The sequence below is a fragment of the Bos taurus genome, chromosome 14, assembly GCF_002263795.3.
Source record: "Bos taurus isolate L1 Dominette 01449 registration number 42190680 breed Hereford chromosome 14, ARS-UCD2.0, whole genome shotgun sequence".
Lineage (NCBI taxonomy): Eukaryota > Metazoa > Chordata > Mammalia > Artiodactyla > Bovidae > Bos > Bos taurus.
Genome location: NC_037341.1, coordinates 31,684,243 through 31,710,439, shown reverse-complemented (window position 1 = coordinate 31,710,439; position 26,197 = coordinate 31,684,243). Strand labels below are relative to the sequence as shown.

Below are 26,197 nucleotides of genomic sequence, written 5' to 3'. Positions count from 1 at the left end.
ACAAGAATACTGGAGCAAGTTGCCATTTCCCACCATTTGCCAATCCAGAGATCGAACCTGCATCTCCTGCATTGACAGGTGTATTCTTTACTATTGAGCCACCTGGGAAGCCCCAACCATATGTTAATGTATTCTAAATTTTCGTTTCTGACCTCAGCTCCCTGCCAAACCCCAAATTCATATAATCCAACTGACTCATCACCTTATCCAATGCCTGATAGGATCTCAAATATAGCATGTCCAGAAAGAAAAAGGAGCTTGATCTTTCCACCAAACCTGCCTCCGGTCTTCTCAGTCTCAGCTAATGGCCAAAACGTAGTGGTCGTCTGTGATTGTTCTCTAATTCTGCTTTGGTTATATATAAACTCAGCAGTGAGTTCTGTGGTCTCTACCTCTAGTCTAACCTGGATCTAGCCTCTCTCTTCCCCTTTGTAAGCCAATTCTGTCCTTCTTGTTTAGTCACTAAGTCCTGTCTGACTCTTTGCAACCCCATGGACTGCAGCACACCAGGTTTCCCTGTCCTTCACCATCTCTTCGAGCTTGCTCAAACTCATGTCCACTGAGTCAGTGATGCCATCCAACCATCTCATCCTCTGTCACCCCCTTCTCCTCCTGCCTTCAATCTTTCTTAGCATCAGGGTCTTTTCCAAAGAGTCAGCTCTTTGCATCAGGTGGCCAAAGTATTGGAGCTGCAGCTTCAGCTTCAGTCCTTCCAATGAGTATTCAGGTTTGCATTCCTTTAGGATTGACTGGTTTGATCTCCTTGCTGTCTAAGGGACTCTCAAGAGTCTTTTTCAATACCACAGTTCAAAAGCATCAGTATTCTTTGGTGTGCAGCCTTCTTTATGATGCAACCCTTGCATATGTACATGACTACCGGAAAAACCATTGCTTTGACTATACAGACCTTGTCTGCAACGTGACGTCTCTGCTTTTTAATACACAAAGTTTGTCATAGCTTTTTTTTCCCAAGGAGCAGGCGTCTTTTAATTTCATGGCTACAGCCACCTTGGGACTTGCATGGATAGATACCTGTTGAATGAATGGTTTGTTCTCTGTTGTGGTAAAAGTTTTCTCTGACTGAGTCCTATTCAATATCACAAGAACTTGTCAAATAATTATTTGACAATAATACACAAAAGTCCTTGAGACATAATAAAGATAATATTTTACTGTAAGAAAAAAAGAACTTCATGGTAGGGTTACATTTCATTGCTTTTTCCCTCTCCAACCTGTGCTAATAAGAGAGCAGGGAATTTTCAAACCACACAATGGAAGCCAATTTCAGAAATTTAAAAGCAGTTTACACAAAGCCAATTTCAATTCAGCAAATATTTCTTGATCAGCCATTACATATGAGATGTCAGGGTAGGCATTCAACCTCTTGAGAAATTGTCTGCTACAAAGTGAAATACAAGAGTAAGGCTTTTGAAGATTATGTTTTTCATTTCTCTCTCGGGAAAATAACTGTAGCAACAACAAAAAGAAGGTCGTCACTTCTGCCTAATGTTGATCCAAGAGTGAAGTCTAAATGTTCATGTTCTAGGCAAACTGCCACAGGGAGCTTCTTCATGTTCTGAGTACTTTATATTGCAACTATAAACTATGACCAAAGAAGGGAGACTCCATTTAGCTCTCTTGAGTATTCTCTGCCAAGTTGCCTCTTATTTATTGCTTTTTAATGAAATTTTTCATGTGCATCAAAACACAATCTTTCAACAAGGGAAATACAGCTCTGAGACCTCTCTAATATAGAATCTACATGTGAACATTAATTTTTCTAGATGGGATTACTTAATAGACTTCTTTGTCCTTGGGCATGAGGGGTTTTTTTTGTTGTTGTTCAATAAGTGAACAGCCTATTATTCATTCTTCCACAAGATACAAGCTTTCAGAAAATTCAGCAAATATTTTAAACTGTCCTATTTTTCTTGCAAATGAAAGATGAGTCTTAGCTATTGAGTATATCTCCCCTTTTGAAAACACACACAGTTTTTTTAAGCTGCCATCAAAATTAAACGGGTGTTTTAGAGAACGGTATTCAGGGAGGAAAGAAAGAATATCAATATGTGTTTTCCCACATGTGAAATATGTTGTTTACTATTGTGTGCATGTTAAGTCACTTCAGTTGTGTCTGATTCTATGTGACTCTCTGTAGCCAACCAGGCTCCTCTGTCCATGGGGATTCTCCAGGCAAGAATACTGGAGGGGGATGCCATGCCCTCCTCCAGGGGATATTCCCGCAGGGATCAAACCCAAGTCATATGGCTCCTGCATTGGCAGATGGGTTCTTTACCACTAGCGCCACCTGTTTACAGTTCAGTTCGGTTCAGCTGCTCAGTCGTGTCCAACTCTTTGCCACCCCATGGACCGTAGCACACCAGGTCTCCCTGTCCATCGCCAACCCCTGGAGCCTAGTCAAACTCATGTCCATCACGTTGGTGATGCCACCCAACCATCTCATCCTCTGTTGTCCCCTTCTCTTCCTGCCTTCAATCTTTCCCAGCATCAGGGTCTTTTCTAATGAGTCAGTTCTTCGCATGAGGTGGTCAACATATTGGAGTTTCAGCTTCAGCATCAGTCCTTCCAGTGAATTTTCAGGACCAATTTCCTTTAGAATGGACTGGTTGTATCTCCTTGCAGTCCAAGGGACTCTCAAGAGTCTTTTCCAACACCACAGTTCAAAAGCATCAATTCTTCAGTGCTCAGCTTTCTTTACAGTCCAACTCTCACATCCATACATGACTACATAGCTTTGACTAGATGGACCTTTGTTGGTAAAGTCAAGTCTCTGCTTTTTAATATCCTGTCTAGGTTGGTCATAGCTTCTTCCAGGGAGCAAGTGTCTTTTCATTTCATGGCTGCAGTCACCATCTGCAGTGATTTTGGAGTGCCCAAAAATAAAGTCTGTCACTGTTGACATTGTTTTGCCATCTATTTTTCCTGAAGTGATGGGACCAGATGCCATGATCTTCGTTTTCTGAATGTTGAGTTTTAAGCCAACTTTTTCACTCTCCTCTTTCACTTTCATCAAGAGGCTCTTTAGTTCCTCTTCACTTTCTGCCGTAAGGGTGGTGTCATCTACATATCTGAGGTTATTGATATGTCTCCCGGCAATCTTGATTTCAGCCTGTCCTTCCTCCAGCCCAGCATTTCTCATAATGTACTCTGCATAGAAGTTAAATAAGCAGGGTGACAATATACAGCCTTGACGTACTCCTTTTTCTATTTGGAACCAGTCTGTTGTTCCATGTCCAGTTCTAACTGTTGCTTCCTGACCTGCATACAGATTTCTCAAGAGGCAGGTCAAGTGGTCTGGTATTCCCATCTCTTTAAGAATTTTCCACAGTTTGTGGTGATCCACACAGTCAAAGGATTTGGCATAGTCAATAAAGGAAAAGTAGGTGTTTTTCTGGAAATTTCTTGCTTTTTTGATGATCCAACGGATGTTGGCAATTCAATCTCTGGTTCCTCTGCCTTTTCTAAATCCAGCCTGAACATCTGGAAGTTCATGGTTCACATACTGTTGAAGCCTAGCTTGGAGAATTGTGAGCATTACTTTGCTAGTGTGTGAGATGAGTGTTTACTGTTAAATAACATTAAATGTAATTATTCCATTGGTTTTCCTTATATAATTCTTACAAAGAGCCATAAGTAAAATCACTGTTATTGTGCAGCATGCTTTTGGTTACAAGCAGATGACTCAAACTGGCCTACAGAATAAAGAAAAATGTTACACTATAAATTTTACGCTATATAACAGGAAGTCCAGAGGCAGAACAAGCTTGAAAGTTGGTTGATTCTCTAAGATCATTAAAGACCTGGGTTTTCTGTCTCTCTATCCAATGGTCCAAAGACTCTGATTCACCCCAAAGTTCACTCTCTTCTTAATTATGCTGCCACGGCAAGCAGGGTTACACATTGTTTATGCCCAACAACAGAATGGATCTTATTTTCCCTTAAACCTTGGAATATCAGTCCTTCCCGTAAACCTGATTGAGTCCATTTATAGCACGTGGCCATCTCCAGACCTCCAGACTAACAAAAGCTGCAAGGGATATCCAAGCTCTAATTGGCTGACAAGACTCATTCCTGATATGGGGATGGGGGTGTTTATCTGAGCAAGTCAGTTCTGTTAGGGTTTAAAGAGGGGAAATAGATTTAGGAGGGGCAATCAAAAACATCCACTACACTCATCTTATCTAATACCTTGTGAAGGGCCACATTAGAAGCCCTTTTCCACATCTGGTAAATTGCCTTTATTAAAAAACTGAACATGGGTAGCTTGTACCAATAAAGAAGCCATTACTACAAGACTATGAAATTTTCCCTCTTCATTATATATAAATCATGGTTGTAGAAAATAATGAGACTATCCATATGTGTGTTTCAGATGCCAATGAGAAGAGAGGAAATAGTCCCAAACAGAGAAACTGATCAATGATTAGATTCAAATACATGTGAAAATGTTAAGAAATAAAAACACTACCAATAACCAAAGAAAGTTAAAAATACACACAACTAAGTCATGGGTTGCTTCTGATACTTACAGTGAAACACACTTGGAAAAGCAACCTATTTCAGCCCTTTAAGTTTGAAAGGGTGAGAAAAATATTTTTCTGTAGAGGTAATAATAGTAGCTACTATGCACTGACGGAGAAAACAATGGCACCCCACTCCAGTACTCTTGCCTGGAAAACCCCATGAACAGAGGAGCCTGGTAGGCTGCAGTCCATGGGGTCACTAAGAGTCAGGCACAACTGAGCGACTTCACTTTCACTTTCACTTTCATGCATTGGAGTAGGAAATGGCAACCCACTCCAGTGTTCTTGCCTGGAGATCCCCAGGGACGGGGGAGCCTGATGGGGAGTCGGACACGACTGAAGCGACTTAGCAGCAGCAGCTATGCACTGAAAGGCTGTGAGAAGTTAGGTGTTTCTCAGACAGGTGTTTCTCTCCAGGACTATGAGTATAAGCCCATCATGGTAGGAACTGTTGTATCCATAGCACCCAGCACTGTGCCTGGCATATGCTATGCTAAGTCACTTCAGTCATGTCCGACTCTGTGTGACCCCAGAGATGGCAGCCCACCAGGCTCCCCGTCCCTGGGATTCTCCAGGCAAGAGTACTGGAGTGGGGTGCCATTGCCTTCTCCGGCCTGGCATATAACATAACTTTTAAAAAGTGTGGTCAAATGAAATTTTACAACCACAGTTGTAAAAGATGCATGTACCGCAGTGTCACTGCAGCACTATTCACAGTAGCCAGGATGTGGAAGCAACCCAGATGTCCATCAACAGATGAGTGCATAAAGAAGTTGCAGTATGTGTGTGTGTGTATATATATATATATACACACACACACACACAATGGAATATTACTCAGCCATAAAAAGAAATGAATTTGAGTCGGTTCTGTTGAGGTGGATGAACCTAGAGTCTGTTATACAAATATCATATATTAACACATATATATGGAAGCTAGAAGAATGGTACTGATGACCCTATTTGCAGGTCAGCAGTAGAGATGCAGACATAGAGAACAGACTTGTAGACACAGTCGGGGAAGGAGAGGCTGGGAGGAATCAAGAAAGGAACTTTGAGACATATACCTTACCACATATCCTTGAAATGGATAGCCAGTGGGAATTTGCTTATAACACAGGGAGCTCAGCCTGGCACGCTGTGGAAACCTAGAGGTGGGGGAGGGAGGTTCAAGAGGGAGGGGATATATGAATACCCATGGCTGATTCATGCTGATGTAAGGCAGAAACCAGCACAACATTGTAAAGCAATTATCCTCCAATTAAAAATAAATAATTTTTTTAAAAAGAAAAAAGAAAAATTCTCACAAAAACCTTATGTGACAAAATTTTAGTGTTTCCCCAATTAAGGATCAGGTATTGTTGGCTCTAAATGTTTATACAGCTTGGTCAAGTGGAGAAGCCCAGATTGGAATCCAACCTTAGTCTTTTTTCTTCCCTGAATGAGAGGGAACTGGATCAGAAAAGATAAATTCAGTGACTTAGAGACAGGAATGAAAAACTGAATTACTGGAGTTTGTGTTCTTAATACTGGTGCATTTATTAGGTTTAGAAAAGACATGTTCCAGATACATCAGATGATAGAAGTTTATCATGCTTGCTAAGTCACTTCAATCATGCCCAGCTCTTTGCAACCCTATGGACTGTAGCCCGCCAGGCTCCTCTGTCCATGGGATTCTCCAGGCAAACAAGAAACTGGAGTGGGTGGCCCTGCCGTCCTCCAGGGGATCTGCCCGACCAGGGATCGAACCTGTGGCTCTTATGTCTCCTGCACTGGCAGGCGGGTTCTTTAACACTAGTGCCACCGGGGAAGCCCAGAAGTTTATCATAAGGAAACACAAAAGGAGGGGAACTGCTTCTAACACAGGTCCTGAAACCAAATGATCATCAGGAAGGGCTGTGTCCGGAGCTTCCTGCTTGATGACTTTGGTCACTCGGCAGTTCTGAGTCCAGTGCCCTGCTCCAGACCCTGCAAGCTAACTGATCCTCTGTTCTCTAGGTCTCAAGCGCAAACTCCCCATGACAGGATCTGACTGTGTCAGCTGATCACCTGTTGCCACTGGCGGTAGAGGGAGCCCAGCTGGGCAGGACTCACTTGTCATTCCACACTACCATCCACAGACTGTCTTTAAGTTAGGTGTCAAGTTAGGTATGGTCCCCAGGGAAGCAGTTACCAAGAAAAAGACAGCTGGAAGGGAGACTGCAGACAGGTCACACATTCTGAGGCCCCCCGAAGGCCTGCTTCAAGCCGTTTCTTCTTGAGAAACTTATTCATTCTTCCGCTCAACAGATTAGGACAGGAGAGAATATGAAGGAAGGATGCGTGAGGAACTCTCAAAGTATTAATACTGGATAAAGTGGGAAAATGCCAAAATGTAATAATAATATCAAACATCTATAATATCTGACTATGCTGCTTCTGCTGCTAAGTTGCTTCAGTTGTATCCGACTCTGTGTGACCCCATAGACAGCAGCCCACCAGGCTCCCCTGTCCCTGGGATTCTCCAGGCAAGAACACTGGAGTGGGTTGCCATTTCCTTCTCCAATGCATGAAAGTGAAAAGTGAAAGTGAAGTCGCTTAGTCGTATCCGACTCTTAGTGAGCCCATGGACTGCAGCCTACCAGGCTCCTCCGTCCATGGGATTTTTCAGGCAAGAGTACAGGAGTGGGTTGCCATTGCCTTCTCCGATATCTGACTATATGTCAGGTATTACTCTAAGCACTTGACTTGAATGCTCCTTTAACCCTACTCATTGAATAGCCCATGAATTAAGTGCAATTCTCCCCAATCCACTGAGAGAAGGACTGAGACACAGAGAAGTTAAGAACCTTGCCTAAGGCCACACAGGTGATGTTGGCAACTTGCCCTCAGAGTGCATGATGCTACTGCCCTATCAGTTAGTGGATAACTGAGCTTTGGAGAAAGAAAAAAAGAGAAAACTTACAGGTGCCAAACATTTGAGGGAAAAGAAAAACCAAAGCTGAAATGGAAAGAAAAACTGATGCATTGTAGTCTGGGAGTCAGGACTTTGAAATGGGGCCCTCAAACTGAGGATGGGGTTCTAATGCCAGCAGTGGGACAGGAATGGGGTTCTAGAAGCAAGTGTGTATAAAGCAGATAACCTCAAAGCATCTAGAAAAACTTTCCACTCAGCTGGAAGAAATTGAGGAAGGTTTTGGTCTCCTAGGGAAGTGGGTATGAGAGGTACCTCTGTAATATTTTGATTTTTATAAACATGGATTCATATACTAGCTCTGTTAACTTACAAGGAAATGTAGAGTTTGATGTAAGCATTAATTGTGAAAGGTCATGCCAGGAAACAGAGGAAAAATCTGGAGCTTCACATCTGTGTCTTTCAAAAAGAGGCTGAGGAAAAGGACTCTCAAATCATCCATTTGTTGTTGTTTAGTTGCTAAGTCATGTCTAACTCTTTTGTGACCCTATGGGTTGTAACCCACCAGGCTCCTCTGCCAGTGGGATTCTCTAGGCAAGAATACTGGAGTGGGTTGCCATTTCCTTCTCCAGGGGATCTTCCTGACCCCAGGATTAAACCCTGCATCTCCTGCATTGTCAGGCAGATTCTTTACCACTGAGCCACCTGGGAAGTCCCAAATTGACATAAACAGATGTTCTTCTATAGTTGTGGTGTGATCAAGGCATAGCAATGACTACGGCAGGCACTGAACTCAAACAATATACTCTTTGTTATTTTGCTTTGTGACAAAAGTCAGAGAAAGACAAATGCTATATGTTTTCACTTCTGTGCCTGTGTGCCTAGTTGCCCAGTCATGTCTGACTCTTTGTGACCCCATGGATCGAAGCCCACCAGGCTCCTCTGTCCATGGGGATTCTCCTGGCAAGAACACTGGAATGGGTTGCCATCCGCTCTCTCCAGGGGATCTTTCTGACCCAGGGATCAAACCTGGGTCTCCTGCATTGCAACTTGTAGGAGACTTATATGTGTGACTTAAAACAAGTGAAGTGAAAGTGAAGTCGCTCAGTTGTGTCCGACTCTTTGCGACCCGTGGACTGTACCCCACCAGGCTCCTCCATCCATGGGATTCTCCAAACAACAAGACCAGTGAACAAATGAAACAGAAATAGACTCATAGATACAGAGAACAAGCTAGTGGTTACAATTGAGAGAGGTGGGGCAGAGGGGAGAAGCAAGTGAAGGGGTTTAAAAAAGACTACTAGTTATAAATGGGTCACAGAGATACACAACACAGGAAGACAGTCAATATTCTGTAACTTTGGTGTGTCATCTATATAAAAAATTGAATCGCTATGTTGTGCACCTGAAAATAATATAATGTGTAAGTCAACCATACTTCAAAAATTTTTAAATGTATATATAATTAAACTTAATTTTAAAATATAATGAAAAGGCAACTGGGAGTTCATCCCCCACTCCTGCAACAAGGACCCTGACACCCAGACTGATGGTAACAAGTTTGAGATGGGAATCTCTTTCTGAATTCTCTTCTCTAAGATTATATTCTCACTAGACATTTTTACAATTTTTTATTAAAATATAGTTGATTTACAATATTGTATTAGTTTCAGGTGTATAGTGAAGTGATTTAGTTATGCACATACACGCATTTTTTATATTCTCTTCCATTAAAGGTTACTGCAAGACATTGAGTGAAAGTCACTCAGTGTCGTCTGACTCTTTGAGACCCCATTGGCTATACAGTCCATGGAATTCTCCAGGCAAGAATGCTGGAGTGGGTAGCCTATCCCTTCTCCAGGGGATCTTCCCAGCCCAGGGATCAAACCCAGGTCTCCCACATTGCAGGTGGGTTCTTTACCAGCCAAATCACAAGGGAAGCCCAAGACGTTGAGTATCTTGTGCTTGATGGCAGGTCCTTGTTGGTTATCTATTTTACATGTTATAGTGTGTAGATGTTAATCCCAATCTTCTAATTTATCCCACCCTTTTCCCCTTTGGTAATCATAAATCTGTTCTCTGTGTCTGTGAGTCTATTTCTGTTTTGTAAATTAGTTCATTTGTATCCTTTTTTTTGGATCCTGCATATAAGCAGTATATTTGTCTTTCTGTTTGGCTTCACTTAGTATCTCATTAAACATTCAGTAATAGTTTCTTTTTAATTAATTTTTAATCAAAAGATAATTGCTTTACAATGTTGTATGGGTTTCTGTCATACATCAACATGAATCAGCCATAGTTATACATATGTCCCCTCCCTCTTGAACCTCCCTCCCACCTCCCAACCCATCCCACCCCTCTAGGTTATAATAGTTTTTAAATCAATTAAGTTTATTTATTCTTATTCATATGGTTGCTATGGTTCATAAGGGCTTCCTAGGTGGTGCTAGTGGTAAAGAACCTGTCTGCCAATGCAGGAGACATAAGAGACGCAGGTTCACTCCCTGGGGTCAGGAAGATCCCCTGGAGGAGGGCATAGTATACATCCAGTATTCTTGCCTGGAGAATCCTATGGACTGAGGAACCTGGTGGGCTACAGTCCACAGGGTTGTGAAGAGTTGGACACAACTGAAGCAATTTAGCATGCACGCATGGTACATAAGAATTAGTCATCAAATTTACAACCAGACTTGATGCTAACATTACAAAAAAACCTCATTTGCCCTGTAAGACAAAGGGACAGAACATCAGTATAGCATTAGTGAATGCATACTAATAAATATTGGGAGATTACTTACCTGTTGTCTATACTACATCCTTAAACTGTAATTAAAAACATCTGTGCAATCTCTCTGGAAACTTTATATAGGCTGAGTTAGAAATCTCTGACTTACAAGTGCCCATATGTATGAGTAGCTGGTTGCCCACTCATGCTCTAACCTTAACCCGCATTCAGACCTTTGATTCTCTCATTTTAATCCCAAGGGGCCTTAAAATGATGTTGCCACCTAGTGGTTGGAAAAAAACTGATACATTATAAAGGATTGGGAAAATCTGGAGAAGGGAAGGGCAACCTACTCCAGTATTCTTGCCTGGAGAATCCCATGGGTAGAGGAGCCTGGCAGCTACAGTCCATGGGGTCGCAAAGTCAGACATGACTGAGACACTAACACTTTCACTTTATGAAGGAAGCCTCGGTTCATCTTCTCTGATAGTTGTGCACAGCTAGTTTTCCTAATTTCAGTAGCTACTTGACTTCCTGAAACTTTCCTGTTTGTGGTCCTGAATTTTTGTTTTGCAGGTTTTGTTTAGTTGCTAAGTCATGTCTGAGTCTTTGCAACCCCATGGACTGCAGCACACACAGGCTCTCCTGCCCTTCACTATCTCTCAGAGTTTGCTCAAACTCATGTCCATTGAGTTGGTGATGCTATCTAACCATCTCATCCTCTGCTGCTCCCTTCTTTTTTTGCTTTCAGTCTTTCCCAGCATCAGGGTCTTTTCCAATGAGAAGCTCTTTGTCAGATGGCCAGAGTATTGGAACTTCAGCTTCAGCATCTGTCCTTCCAATGAATATTTAGGGTTGATTTCCTTTAGGATTGACTGGTTTGATCTCCTTGCAGTCCAAGAATTATTGTTTACCACTTTGAAAAAGACTAGCTAACGGATCTAGGGAGAATAAGCTTTCTGTTTGGTAAAACAAATGGGGCACTTGGGAGGCACTGGTCTTACATGCTGAATAAAGAGCTGTTGGGTTTTGGTTACTGGCTAGTTACCAATATAATTTATGAGCTTACAAAAAAGTATGACATTTCATGGGCTTTGCAAATAGCTTTCCTTATTCTCTGTTCTTTGATAAGTAATCAAATGGTAATAAACACATTTCTCAAGTCACACCTGAAAATTTCTACAAGCTGAGATGAAGTGGAGTTCTTGTGGTAAAAATGACAAAACTGGGTTTGAACAATCACTTTCAGGGTTAATAATCCCAGGGGTGGTCCCCTTTTATCCTGTACTCACAGAGGAGGAACCAATTGCCGGATTGAATTATCCATCATCTTAAAAAAAAAAAAAAAAAAACTTCCCATGGCTGTAAAACAGCTACAGATTGCTTTCTTTGCACTCTTGAGGAGCTGACAGGGCCCCAGATGGAGGTGTTTTTCAGCAACCTGTCAAGCGATCCATCCCTCAAAAAACAACTGTATCATACATTGGAGTTGTTCTTTGCCAAGAATTATATTGGGTCAGGTGGGAGAGGCCAGGATATGATGAATCCAGAAAAAACAAAGGTCAGAGAAATGTATAATAGAAAAAAAAAAAAAGAATGAAAGAAAAGGTGTAATTGCATTTAAATTCCAAAGGTCATATTCGAAGTTTTTTTTTTTTTATTGTGACTTGATTTTTTTCCCCCTTTCCTTCTACTTTTTTATTCTTTCCAGGAAAATGGACTTTATGACACAGGTATCAAGAGGTTGTTCTGTATGATGTTTTTGAGGCATACAAAAGCAAAAGCTACAAAACCCTACTGAGTAGGAGTGTGTACAACATGCTAAATTATCACTCAGCAAGCCAGGGGTCTTTTAACTCATAGGCCTAAGGAAGGTATAACAGGGTCATTTGAAAGCATAAAGTAAAAATTATGGGAAATGGACACACAGCCTTAAAGAATGACTGTCCCACAAATCCAAAGTCTCCCTTGGGCTCTGATGTCCTCCATATTCATCTTAACTTAGTCTTTGAGACTGCAATTCATCTAAGTGGTAAAACCATGGAAAAGCTCATAAATTCCATCCTTCTTCTGATACAACTTTGAGGCTGGAGAGAGAAGCTGTGGCTGAACTGCTAGAGTTTTTTTTTTGTGCTTTATATATGTGGTATTGATAACATTCTATTTTGTCTGCAGTCATTGTAAAATGCCATTGAAGATGATGGAAAAAAGTCATTCTTCTTATACTTCATTTTTCCTTACATTTCCTCTGGAAGCCAATTATTCTCAATGATCTCCTTTATACCAATCTGCTAATAAATATTTAGTAAGTTTCTACTCCATGAAAAACTCATTGAACAGTTGTGGGGTTTTTTACTATGATAAATTAATTTTTTTATTGAAGTGTAGTTGATTTACAGTGTGTTAGTTTCAGGTGTACAGCACAGTCATTCGGTTATACATGTATAGTTGTGATTATTATATACTAGCGCTGTGCTTCTCAAGCTCATCATGACAAAATTAGAAAGTGATAATACATGTCTGGCACACCTGGGGGAAAAGTACCACTGCAGAGAGCTCTCTGGTGGAAAGCATGACACCTCTAGTCTTCCTAGGCAATTCAGAATCTGTGTAGACTGTTCAGATGTAATTTTAACCGTGGAAAATTTTTAATGGCTGTAAAAATTAATTTTAAGTTTTTATCACTTTCAAAGTGTTGCATAACAAACCATAATGGAAAATAATATGAAAAAGAAAAATATATATACATATATATATAACTGAATGACAGCTGTACACCAGAAACCAACACAACATTTACATTAACTATACCTCAATAATTTTAAAAAATAAAAATTAAATAACAAAAATTTTATAGCCATTGGTATTTAATGGCCACAAACAATGGGGGCAGGGGGTTCCCTCCAGTTTGGTCTCTCATACCAGTTGGTAAGCTGTGTACTCAAGAAATAAGGTGTCCCTTAGAGGTGGGCTTATCTTTATGTTCTCAATGGGGGAAGAATCCAAATCAGAAATGTTCCACTGTGTATGGATGTCATGCGTTCCTCTTATCAAAAGTCACGTTCCTTTTCAGCATAAAGTTAAAAATTTTAAGTAGGCTTTGTTGCTTTTTTTTTTTTTTCCTGTCATCGGGAATTTTCTTCTCAGTGTCTGCTCTGAGATATCATGGAAGTTCTTGTCCTGTTGCCACTGTCACTGGTTTTTTTTTACCTTTCTCTGCTTGAGTGTAAATTTGTAATCTTCAAAAACTGATGAAAAAATAAATTAATAGTTTTAAGACAGAGGGGAAAAAAAGATGAAAACTATCACAGAGTACCAAGAATGCAATAAAATTCCTATAGGCCAGTCTAATATTTTGCTGTTTTTTCTAAATGCAAAGGCAGTTTAAATATATATATATATATATATATAGAAATGGCTGTATCTTTATTTTTAAAGGGTATACCTCACCATTTTTTTCCCCTTTATTATAGTGATAAGGTGATAAGACTTACTCCCAATACAGAAGAGGAAGCGTTTGTACTGAAGAAAATATGCCACCAACTGAAGGTAAGCAAGTGTCCACTCATTTGTCATTATGCTCGTATGTGTTTACAAGGCTTTGCTGACTGAAGTTGAATCACTGGACTCATGGGAAAAAATCACTGGACTCTTAGCCATGGGGAAAAAAATGCTAAGAGCTAACCTGGAAGTGCCTTGAACGTACAGTTAAGGTTACTCCAAATTGTATATATCTGACCAGTTTTCTATTTACCAGTCTATTTTCCATCTCCCTTAGTAGAATGTAAGCTTCATGAGAGAGCTTGTCTATTTTTGTTTGTTGCTCTGTTCTCAATGAGTGTCTTGAACATTAGAAGCTCAGTAAGGTTTTCTTAACGAATGAGAGAATTTAGTTAGTAATTTTCCAGAGCTTCGCTTCTCCTCCTTGAAATCTTCTTGCTGATTATCTAGACACTTTCCTTCTAATTAAAACTTCAAGCAGACGTGAGCGGAGGAAAATAAGCTAGAAACTCAAGTTAATTAATTTTGCTATGTTTCAGTGAGTCCGATAAGAGGATTCTGTTGGTAAAGGTTGAATGACTTTGATTATTCAATCTTTGATGAATTCTATGGATTTTAGAGTTAGAGGATTTCTCATCTCCCTATTACTATACATAATTCAGTGTTAACTTTAGCTAAAAGGTTATGATGAGAAATGGGGTTGATGGTCTCTTTTCCAAGCCTACAAAGCACAGAAGCATCCCACAAAGTTTGTGGTGCTCTAGCTTCATTTTAATGGAAAGCAAAGCGTATTTACCAGGGCATCTCATTAACCTCAGTGTGGGATAGACAAACAAGTGTCCTAGGACTGGCATACAGTTCTACCTGGAGATGGTGTTAGGGGGATGACAGAGGAAGGATGAATTCGGTAGCTTCTGGAGATATGTATAATTATCAGATTTGGGGTGTTTTATTTTTGGTTTGATGTTTCTCTTTGCCGTCTTCCCTTCAGATACTGACTTTATTTGCAAAGGAAGTTTATTTGAACTTTTATTGATTGCTTGCTTCCTCCTCATCCATGGTTCCTACACAGGCAGTGCCAATTTAAGTTGGAGTCTCATGACAAGGGCTCATGAATGAGGATGCAGGAGTTTATTCCAAACTCTTGTGATTTTCTCCAATACCAACGAGGCTGAGCTTGCCAGGCATTTCCTAAATCTCCTCTCCCCTTCAAAAGAATCCCTGATTCTGCGTACTGACATTGAGCTACCTCTGGTCACATATGATCATCAACCCCATTATAGATTTTTTAGCAGCAATACCTGAACACTCTCTGAACAGTACCCCAGGGACTCAAAAGTTGCAGTGAAACAAAGCAAGGTTCAAATAGAAGCGTCTGTCTCCATTGACGTGTGGTAGACATATCACTCGGAGAAGGCAATGGCACCCCACTCCAGTACTCTTGCCTGGAAAATCCCATGGACAGAGGAGCCTGGTGGGCTGCAGTCCATGGGGTCTCGAAGAGTCGGACACGACTGAGCAACTTCACTTTTACTTTTCCCTTTCCTGCATTGGAAAAGGGAAATGGCAACCCACTCCAGTGTTCTTGCCTGGAGAATCCCAGGGACGGGGGAGCCTGGTGAGCTGCCGTCTATGGGGTCACACAGAGTCAGACACGACTGACGCGACTTAGCAGCAGCAGCAGTAACAGACATATCACTAGAAAAGCAAAAGAGCCCCCTTTACATTTTAGTGTGCAGTATTTCAGGGAACAAATATTCTGAACCAAATATTGGGGAAAAAATTGTTCATCAAAGGACTTTTTTCCCCATTTTGTTAATATATTTACCTGGTAGGCCTTATAGAGTTATGAAAATGAAATTGCATAGTTCTATATGTGATAATCACTTACCATTATCAAAAGCAATAGCATTATATCAGTGGGAACTGTGGGAACTCCTCATAAACTCATCAGTCATTGTAGATGAAACCAAAAGATGCTAAGTGCAGACAAGACCGCAGACCCTGATAACAGCACATTCACATCATGACTTTTGGTACTTAAGAAAAACACAAAATCATATACAGAAGAAATATGTACAGAAAAATACGTTCCTGTATATTGTTTTCATTAGGTCCTTAAGGAAAGGGAGTAAACCAGGGAAGGAAATGATTTGGATGTGAAGGGGCTTAGGGGAAGGGACTGGTGAGGAAAGAGGGGAGCAGAGTGAAGGGGAGGGAGTTGGAGTTAATATTTCAAGTGTTGATGATACTCTGAGTCCATGTCACAGACAATTACATCCGGCCCCTCATGGTCACCATGTGATGGTCACAGTGCTAAGTGCTTTCCAGAATTGCCTCATTTCAACAACACAATGAATTGGGTATTGTTATTACTGCTGTGTTATGACCAACCTAGACAGCATATTAAAAAGCAGAGACATTACTTGGCCAACAAAGGTCCATCTAGTCAAAGCTATGGTTTTTCCAGTGGTCATGTATGGATGTGAGAGTTGGACCATAAAGAAGGCTGAGCACTGAAGAATTGATGCTTTTGAACTGTGGTGTTGGAGAAGACTCTTGAGAGTCCCTTTGACTGCAAGGATATCAAACCAGTCAATCTTGACTGGTTTAAAGGAAATCAATCCTGAATATTCATTGAAAGAACTGATGATGAAGCTGAAGCTCCAATACTTTGGCCACCTGATGCAAAGAACTGACTCGCTGGAAAAGACCCTGATGCTGGGAAAGATTGAAGGCAGGAGGAGAAAGGGATGACAGAGGATGAGATGGTTGGATGGCATCACTAACTCGATGGACATGAGTTTGAGCAGGCTCCAGGTGTTGGTGATGGACAGGAAAGCCTGGCATGCTGCAGTCCATGGAGTCGCAAAGAGTTGGAATGACTGAGCAACTGAACTGAACAGAGAAACTGGGAGAGACAGATAGAGGTTGAGGAACTTGCCCAGGTCACAGGGCAGAACTGGAATACACATCTAGGCAGTGCCAAGCCTTCTAGAGCCCAGGTCAGCCCACCTCCTGACTCTAGTCTGTGTTCTCTGATCCTAGTCACAATGGAGAGGATTAAAGCTGAGTCTGCAGGGCAGTGGAGCCTGGTCTCAGAATGTGATCAATATCATGCTCTTACCTACTTTATTCCTTGAGTCAGGGGGTCACCAAGACCACCTCCAGTTTCAGTGATTGCTGGAAGACTCTTACGGCTCAGCCTATAAATTGTTTTATTGGGCTGAAGTTTGAGGCCTGGAGCTTAAATAAATTTCTATCCAAAAATGTCATGTTAACTTGATGTAATTTTTAAATTCATGTGATTTCATCCCGTGATCCTCTTGCACTGCTGAAAATGGCAATTCTGGCCAGGCAGAGAAAGCAGCCTGCAGAGAAGAAAGAATGTGACAGTCTGCCATCCGATGCCCTGTGGAGCTGGCGGGACAGAATTGGGGCCATTGTTAACAGCTCTTCAGCACACCCTGTGCACTGCCTCCACGGAGAGAGAGGAGAGTTTGCCAGAGGCTTTCAGTTGCCTTCTTTCCCTGCAGCATAGTGTGGTGGGCAGAATCCTAAGGTGGCCCCACAATTTCTACCCCATGGTGTACACATCCCGCATAATCCCTCCTCTGAGTGTGTGTGTGGAGAGGCGGGGGCGGGGGGACCTGTTAATACGATAAGATAGTCATTGTCTTGATATATAATGTATTATGTGGCAGAAGGGAGAGTACCAGGGTGGGCCCGACCTAACCAGGCAAGCCTCTTAAAAGCAGAGCGTTTTCCCCAGCTGTTCACAGACGAAGAAGTCAGAGAAGTGCTCCCACTGGCGTAGAATCAAGCTGCTGTGTTGTGAACCGCACATGGGAGCCATGTGATAAGGAGAGTGGCCTCTAGGACATCAGAGCCCTCCCCAGTGATAGGCAGCACGGAGATGGAGATGTCAGTCCCACAACCATTAAGAATTCTGCCACAAGCATACAAGCTTGGAAAACGAACCTGAGGTCCAGATGAAATTCCAGCCCAGCTTGTACCTTGATCTTTGCTTGGGGAAATCTTCAAGAAAAAAATCCAGCCAGCTGCATCTGGACTTTCAACCTATAGAATTGTAAGATGATAAATAGGGATTGTTTTAAGCTGAGCTTGTGGTCATTTGTTCTGCAGCAATAGAAATGAATAAGCACAGTAAGATAACGTTTCTATATCTTGGGCTTTGATGGCTCTTGGTTTAACAGCATATATAAATGCTTTAGAACTTCCAAGGTAGTACTAGTGGTACAGAACTCACCTGCCAATGCAGGAGATGTTAAGAGATGCAAATTCAATCCCCGAGTCAGGAAGATCCCCTGGAGGAGGGCATGGCAACCCACTCCAGTATCCCTGCCTGAGAAATCCCATGGACAGAGGAGCCTGGCGGGCTATGGTTCATAGGGTTGTACAGAGTCAGACCCGACTGAAGTGACTTAGCACATGCACACAGGAATGCTCTAAGTTACTTTTTCTGTTTTCACTGGCTGTAACCAGGCATTTATGGAAAAATGAAAAACAATTGGAATATGTGCTTAGGCTAAATTCACAATGCCTCATTTGAAACCTGAACAAATGCAAAGTGTGTGTGCAATGCTGAATGGAATCTGAGAAGGTACTGTCAGAGCATAGCTAATTAGACAGAGAACTGCTGTTACAAAGCTGGTTACTTTCCTAATTAAATTTCATGGTTTCGCTGAAGAATTAAAACAAGAAAGTTAAACAGAAAACCATGCCTCCAGAGAACTGGATTGAGAAAGCACCAACCAATTAAATTGTTAATTAAGAGCATAACCATGATTTAAATAAAATTATGATGGAGAGGGGACAGTATGCAGGTGAGTAAAATTAAAGTCTGAACACCATGGTCTGCCTACATTTCCTTGCAAATTCACTGTGCTCTGAAGAAACAAAAATGGCTTTATGTAAGATCACAGACAAAGTTTCTCTTAGAGAATTGACACAGCCTTGGTGAAAGAAAAACTAATGATGTTTGTTTCCAATTTTCTCTTCAGAGATCTGTAGGATAAAAAAACTGCCCTGTGTCTGAAAGTTTATCATTTTTTTCCAACTAAAACATATCCTCAAAGATATTAGTTTTCTTTGAGTGACATATCTAGAGTCATAAATTTCCATGGGGAAAAAGCTGCACTTCATATGAGGCAGGCTTTATCCTTTCTCTCTGCTCAGTTGTGAACTTGGCTGCTGCCTTGCCCAGGTGTGACCTCCCTCCTCAGCTTTGTGCTCTAGTTGACCACTCTCTTCTTTTAATCCTTCTTGGTACCCGCCCAAGTCATGCAGCTGGACCCACAGGAGTCCAGAACACCTGTGGTCCCTAGGAGCTCGCAAGTTCCAACATCCAACTGGACGGTTTAATGGATTAGGGAACTTGTAAGGAAGAAGATAAATGATAGAATTCTTGCTGCAGGAGTTACTTGTTCTGAGTTTCATTAGAAACTGTGCCATTAGAGGATCTCTTAAGCCTTGCTACGAGAGACAGAATTCTAAGATGATCTTTAAGATTTTTAGCCCTGGTATATACACACCTTCTCCCAGCTATTCCATCAAACACTAATCTAGGCACTGCTTTTAAAGGATTTTGCAAATGTAAGTAGGGTACCAAGCCAGTTGATCTTAAAGTAGGGAGATTGCTCAGGTGGGCCTGACCTAATCAGATGAAGACTTTAAAAACAGAGTGCTTTCCCCCACATGATTGCAAAAAGAGGAAATCAGAAAGACTCCTGCTGGCCTGGAGGAAATCAAACATCTAGGCTGAGAGCCGCCACGTAGCAAGGAACTGCAGGAGGTCTCTAGTTTTTGACAGTTGACTAGAAGGAAAACAGAGACCTCAGTCCTACAACCACAGTGAAGTAAATTTTACCATCAACTGGTGAGAACGTAAGAGGATCCTGAACCCCAGATGAGACTGCATTTTAAGCTGGCACCTTAGTTGCAGCCCTGTGACACCCTAAGCAGAAAGCCAAGCCACTTCTGACCTACAGAAATGGTAAAGTAAAAAACTGCACCACTAAATTTATGGTAACTTGGCAATAAAAATCTAATAGGATAACCTCAAACAGCCAGTGACTCAGTAAGTTAGCTGATGATACACACAAGCATTTTGAATGATATTGAAAGATAAATGTGAAGAAGAGACCAAAACTTTAATCTGTCAAAATGTTTGGGGCAGGAAATAGCATTTACATTTTTCTGTTAAAGGCTTTGTAAAGCAATGAAGCAACTTTGCTTTTGCTTTCTCTGGCATGATTTTTGAAAGAAAGCTTCTTATAATCCAGGCAGGATGTTCAAATGCAGTTATGGATTACATTTCAGGAATACAAATTTCAGAGGTGGTATGCAGTTTTTTCCTCCCTTTGTGTGGCTATTGGTAATTAGTAAACTCAATAACAGAAACATTAAGAGAAATAATACAATCTGTGGGAAAGACAGGAATACGTTGGAAACATTCTTTCAAAAGTAAAAAAAAAAAAAAAAAAATCCTACAGTATTCTTATTCTGATTACCCTGCTCCTTCATTTAATTTACTCAAGTTGACAACATGACCATGGACCAATGCCACTGTATTTTTAAATTTATTTTTAATTGGATGACATTTGCTTTACAATGTTGTGTTGGTTTCTGTTGTACAACAACGTGAATCAGTCATAAGTGTGTGTGTGTGTGTATCCCCTCTCTCTTCAACCTCCTTCCTGCCCCACCCCCATCCCACCTCTCTAGGTTGTCACAGAGCACTGGGTTGAGCTCCCTGTGTTATGGAGTAACTTTCCATTAGTTATCTATATTACACATGGTAATGTATATGTTTCAAAGCTACTATCTCAATTGAACTCACCCTTTCCTTCCCCCACTGTGTCTACAAGTCTTGTCTCTATGTATGCATATCTACTGCTGCCCTCCAAACAGATTCATAAATACCATTTTTCTAGATTCCATATAAATGCAGTAATATATGATATTTGTTTTACTTTCTGACTTACTTCACTGGGTATAACAGGCTCTAGGTTCATCCAACTCAGTTCAACTGACTCAAACTTGTTTCTTTTTATGGCTGAGTAATATTCCATTGTATATATGTACCATATCTTCCTTATCCATTTGTCCATTGATGGACATATGGGTCGTTTCCACATCCTAGCTATTTTAAATAGTGCTGCAATGAACATTGGAGCACATGTGTCTTTTTCAGTTCTGATTTCCTCAAGGATAGGCCCAGTAGTGGGATTGCTGAGTGATATGATAGTTTTATTCCTAGTTTTTAAAGGAATCTCCATACTGTCCTCCATAGTGGCTGTATCGATTTACATTTCCACCAACGGTGCAAGAGGATTGCACACATCCTCTCCAGGGCTTATTCTTTGTAGATTTTTTGACGATGGCCATTCTGACTGGTGTGAGGTGATACCTCACTGTAGTTTTGATTTGCATTTTTCTAACAATGAGTGATGTTGAACATCTTTTCATGTGTTTACTGGCCATCTGTAAGTCTTCTTTGGAGAAATGTCTGTTTAGGTCTTCTGTCTCTTTTTTGATTGGGTTGTTTTTCTGATATTGAACTGTGTGAATGGCTTGTATATTTTGGAAATTAATCCTTTATCACTTGCTTCATTTGCAATTATTTTCTCCCTTTCTGAAGATCATCTTTCCATCTTGTTTATAGTTTCCTTTGCTTTGCAAAAGCTTTTAAGTTTAAGTTCCATTTGTTAATTTTTATTTTTATTTCCCTTACTTTAGAAGGTGGAATACCACTGTATTTTAAGTTTACCATGTTTCTTTTCTGTTTGTAAGACTTCTTAGTTTTGATCTTTAAACAACCTGTTCTGAGATGAGTTTTTAAACTTTAAAAGTAGTTGCTCTTGTTGGATGATAGTAATCGTTATTCCTAAAGTGCTTGAAACTGGACAGCTCAAGCGGCCAGATCCAGCGCAATCTCCCATAGAAGGTGATCTCCACTGGGCTCATTCATCTACCTACCATCACTCTCATGGCTAGGGATTGGCTGTAGGCTGGAATGACAGGACATCTGGACCATGTGTCTCTTAGTCTAGGTAGCTAGTCTGGATGTCATGGGGATCTGAAAGCAAACTTACAAATCTTCTTAAACCCAGTTCAAAACTCAGGACTTCTTCCACATTCCATCAGCCAAAGGAAGTCAAATGGCCAATCCAGACTCAAGGTACAACAGACTCCAGTTCTTGATTAGATGGTTTCAAGGTGTGAACTGTGGGCTTTTGGGTGGCGCTAGTGGTAAAGAACCTGTCTACAAATGCAGGAGACATATGAGACTCAGGTTCAATCCCTGGGTTGGGAAGATTCCCTGGAGAAAGGGAATGGCAACCCACTATAGTATTCTTGGCTGGAGAATCCCATGGACAGAGGAGCCTGGTGGGTTACAATTCATGGGATCACAGAGTCGGACATGACTGAAGTGATGTATGCATGTAAGGTGTGAATACAGACATGAGAAAAATGTGTGGTCATTTTTATAAGCAACCTCAGACCCCACACATACATATCCTTTCCAGTCTGCACCAAATATGAAGTGAAAGATGACAGCCCCTACCTTGTCTATAGTCTCGCTGCCACTACCTTGATTCTGGCCTTATGGTCTCTAGCCTGGTTTGCACTCATCTCCCAAACTGCCTTCCCATCACTCACTTATGACTTCAATTTGTTCCCGATAGTGTAGTCAAGGTGATCTTTCTGAACTGAAAACTGACCATGTCATATCTCTACTTAAAGCTTTTGAAGACTGACCATGTCATATCTCTACTTAAAGCTTTTGAAGTGTTCCCCATTGTCAAAACTGGAAAAGACCCTGATGCTGGGAAAGATTGAGGAGGAGAACAGGGTGACAGAGGATGAGATGGTTAGATGGCATCACTGACTCAATGGACATGAGTCTGAGCAAACTCTGGGAGTTGGTGATGGACAGGGAAGTCTGGCATGCTGCAGTTTATGGGGTCGCAAAGAGTCAGACAAGACTGAGCAACTGAACAACAACTCATGGTCAGTAGCAGTATTTCTAGTCCAGGCTGTACACTGAGTCTTCTTGAAAGCTGGTATCTGGCCCCCACACCTGCCAGAAGTTCAGATTCAATTCTGATAACCAAGGCTCAAATTCCAGATGAACCTTGGTTATTAGAGTGTTTTGAAAAGTTCCTTAGGTGCCTTCACAGGTGGTAAGGAGAATCAAGCACTGGCCAAGGGTATAAACTTCAAAATCTTTGGCCTGACACACAGATCCCTTGAAAACCCCACCCGGCCTGCCTCTTAAGCATTTCTCATCATCCATTTTGTCCTTGGCTCAGTGCTCAGAACCCTTGCTGTACTGACCTGTCATTTCTCTCTGAGGGGCTTTTTCTAAGCTATTCCTCTTATCTAGAATGCTCTTCTCCTCTTTGTCCTACTCATAAACATCACACACCTCTGAAGATTAGGCTAACACTTAGGGTTCTCCTTGAATTCTGACCCTCTACAGACAGTATATCTGGGCATCTATGTCACTTTGTACTTAACCAACATCTTCCCTCCCCCAGTCCATCCCCAGTGCAACGAGTTGCTTACAGATCTGCAATTTAGTAGATCCCTGAATTTCAGTCAGTGCGTTTAACTCCTGGGTTGGGAAGATCCTGGTTGGAGAAGAAAATGGCAACCACTCCAGTATTCTTCCCTGGAGAATCCCATGGACAGAGGAGCCTGGCAGGCTCCAGTCTGTGGGGTCACAGAAGTTGGGCACGACTGAGTATCTAAGCACACACACACACAGGGAGGCATTGACGGGAGAGAAATAAGTGAGTCTTCCATTGGTGCTAAAGAAGTGCATAGCCAGGCACGCACTCCTAGGAACGCAGCCCAGCCAAAACATACAAGAGACCATTACTCCTTCCAGACCCACCTTTTGGGCTTCACTTTTTTTTCCTGTCCTTTGTAAATCACCCTTTGTATTTATTCTTATAATTTCACCCCCAAAATAATAAGAATTGAAGGGTGTGATTTTTGCTTTGTCAAATGTGAATTTATTTCTGCTTTTAAAGAACATGAACATGGGATCAAGGATGTGGGAATAGATGTAGTTCCTTTTTAAGGGCAGAGATGAAGCTTCTTAGTGGCTGAGAGCTTTCCAACCAAATGTATAGACTACACTTTGGTGCCATTTCCTAGACCCATGAACTTACAATAGCCTATTCATCAGCCACAAAGACTTTGCTTGGTTTTAAAAGTTTCCTGTTTTCTAGTATATTTTTTTCTCTAGTTACATAAATGTCGAGTGATTTCCCCTGCCTTACATGGTTTTAGAGATCATTTTCAGTGAGAAAGACGGAACCCCATTTTAAAGAAATGGGCACCAGCATATAAATGAGTACCAGTGACTCAAAGGAGTGGACCATGACCATCCAAACACATGTATTAAATATTTAACCATGTGAGGTCTTATACAGGTCAGTTGGGGAAAGCAGTTAGCATGGTGATGAATGAGAGTATAACCCTTGGAGATAGACTTCCTGGGTTCATATCTAGGCTCTTTCATGTTGTATGTGCGCATGCTCAGTCATGTCCGACTCTGTGACCCCATGGACTGTAGCCCACCCGGCTCCTCTGTCCATGAGATTTCCCAGGCAAGAATACTGGAGCAGGTTGCCATTTCCTTCTCCAGGGGATCTTCCCGACCCAGGGACTGAACCGATGTCTCCTGCATCTCCTGCATCAGCAGACAGTTTCTTTACCACTGAGCCATCTGGGAAGCCCCTTTCGTGTTGTATGTGTCAGCAAATTATCTGATTTATCTGTGCCCCTACTTCCTAACCTGTAATGTAGGACATTTTAGAAAAAGTTGATTATTTGCACACTTGGGTTACCCCATAGCTGGCACATGTATTAATATATTTGTATACTTCAGTTATTTTTGACATGCTGTGTCTCCCTCAGTAGACTGAGAACCTTCTGAGAGCAGAGAGTACTTGCCATTCTTCTTTGGGTGGAATCAATGTCTGACACTCCCTAATACTTGGTTGTAGTAAACACTCAACAAACCTTGTAGGAATAAACAGATGTCATTCATTCATCTACTTGCCTATGATTATAATGCAAGCAACTCTAACTTGGATTCTAATTAAGAACATAAGTATGACTGCATATATTTTAAACAGGATCCAAAAGATTATCATCATAGATCATCTTTTGGATAGAATGATGGGTTAAAGGGAGTATCAAGAAATAGGCAAAGGTGTGAGGTAAAGGAAATTATCTGTCTCTTCAGTTACAAAGGAAGTTTGATGAAGGAAGTAGGATGTCTCTAAAAGCTTGATGTAAGTTTTCTGAGAGAATCATCTTTAAGTTCTGCCACTTTCTGCTAGAGTCTCAGGTCACGTTAGAATTTTGCCTTCAGGCGTTGACTCACTCAGTGACTGCAATAATGGTAATAGCCAGAAATACTTCAATTTGAAAATCAGGTTTCAGGTGTTCTCGGAGTCTATTTGTTCTGTTTAATCAAAAGTGTCTGTATCTCTTTAAGGTGCTGACATCCTTGATGAGCTTGATGAACAAATCCATGCCTTTCTTATAACCTAAAAACAGTTATTAGGGATGCCTATGTGGCAGTTCTCTGTGCCCTAAAGAAATTCAGAGCAGCTTCTGCATATTCATCAGCCACAAAGATTTGAGTTGATTAAAGACATTTCCTGTTTTCTACCATTTTGTTTTCATAGCTGTGTAACTGTGGAGTGATTGAAATTCCCATGGTCCCACAGATATATCTCTTAGATCTTTTCCTGATAATTGCATTTGCTTTGAGGCTATCTGATCATGAGTGTTCTTCTGTTCTCTCACATTTTAGTCACATTTTGAAAGTGGACTGTGATCTGGGCGGAGACTCAGCCTCAGATTTTTGAGAAAGAAGAAAGGAGATGGTTCAGAGGGCACAATCATATTCTCACAAGGAGAAGATATTGACCCAGTGCAGGGCTCAGTGATCTTTAAGAAGTCACATGTCTTGTTTGTTCACCCCTTAGAGAGAGAACGTTGGGATCACAGGCAAAAGATATCTCTGTGTTGGTGGACAAGTCTGAGCCTGGCGGTGATCCGATGAGGGAGCAAGCCCTGGGCTCTCAGGAAGGAGTGACTAGATGCAAGGATAAACAACAGAAGGGCAGGATGTGTTCTTCTCTCATTCAGTAGTCCCACCCTTCCTTGTCCTAAAACCTCAGTCACCACATCAGGAGTCTGGCTTAAAATAGACAGTCCATTGGTTTAGTCAACAAGATCAGCCAAGGTCCAGTCAGAAACCACACTAATAATTTGAACAGAAAAATTTTATGTAAAGTATTGTGTTGGCCAAAATGTTCATTCTATCAGATGTTATGGGAAAATCCAAAGGAGATTTTTGGCCAACCCAATAGTATTAACTTAGTAAAGGATGACTAACTACTAAAAGGCATAAGAGAGCAAATACAAGGGCAGAGAGTACTGCACTTGGGCTCTCTACCCCTGGGATAGGAAGGAAACCGA

At 41.3% G+C, this 26,197-nt stretch overlaps 1 protein-coding gene and 1 long non-coding RNA gene across 3 annotated transcripts in view; one reads left to right on the top strand and one right to left on the bottom strand.

Annotated features, from left to right (window-relative positions):
- Nucleotides 1-26,197, top strand: part of CPA6 (carboxypeptidase A6) — a 294,891-nt gene that overhangs the window by 118,916 nt on the left and 149,778 nt on the right. For both annotated transcript variants that reach the window (XM_025001830.2, XM_003586889.6), the window contains exon 2: nt 13,636-13,711. In XM_025001830.2, coding sequence (XP_024857598.1) covers nt 13,636-13,711 — 76 coding nt within the window. The remainder of the gene's footprint in view (nt 1-13,635; nt 13,712-26,197) is intronic.
- Nucleotides 16,345-26,197, bottom strand: part of LOC112449514 (uncharacterized) — a 157,220-nt gene continuing 147,367 nt past the window's right edge. Inside the window, exons 4-5 of the long non-coding RNA XR_003038069.2 lie at nt 17,645-17,743; nt 16,345-17,034 (exon numbers count right to left, since the gene is read on the bottom strand). This is a non-coding gene — a long non-coding RNA (uncharacterized lncRNA). The remainder of the gene's footprint in view (nt 17,035-17,644; nt 17,744-26,197) is intronic.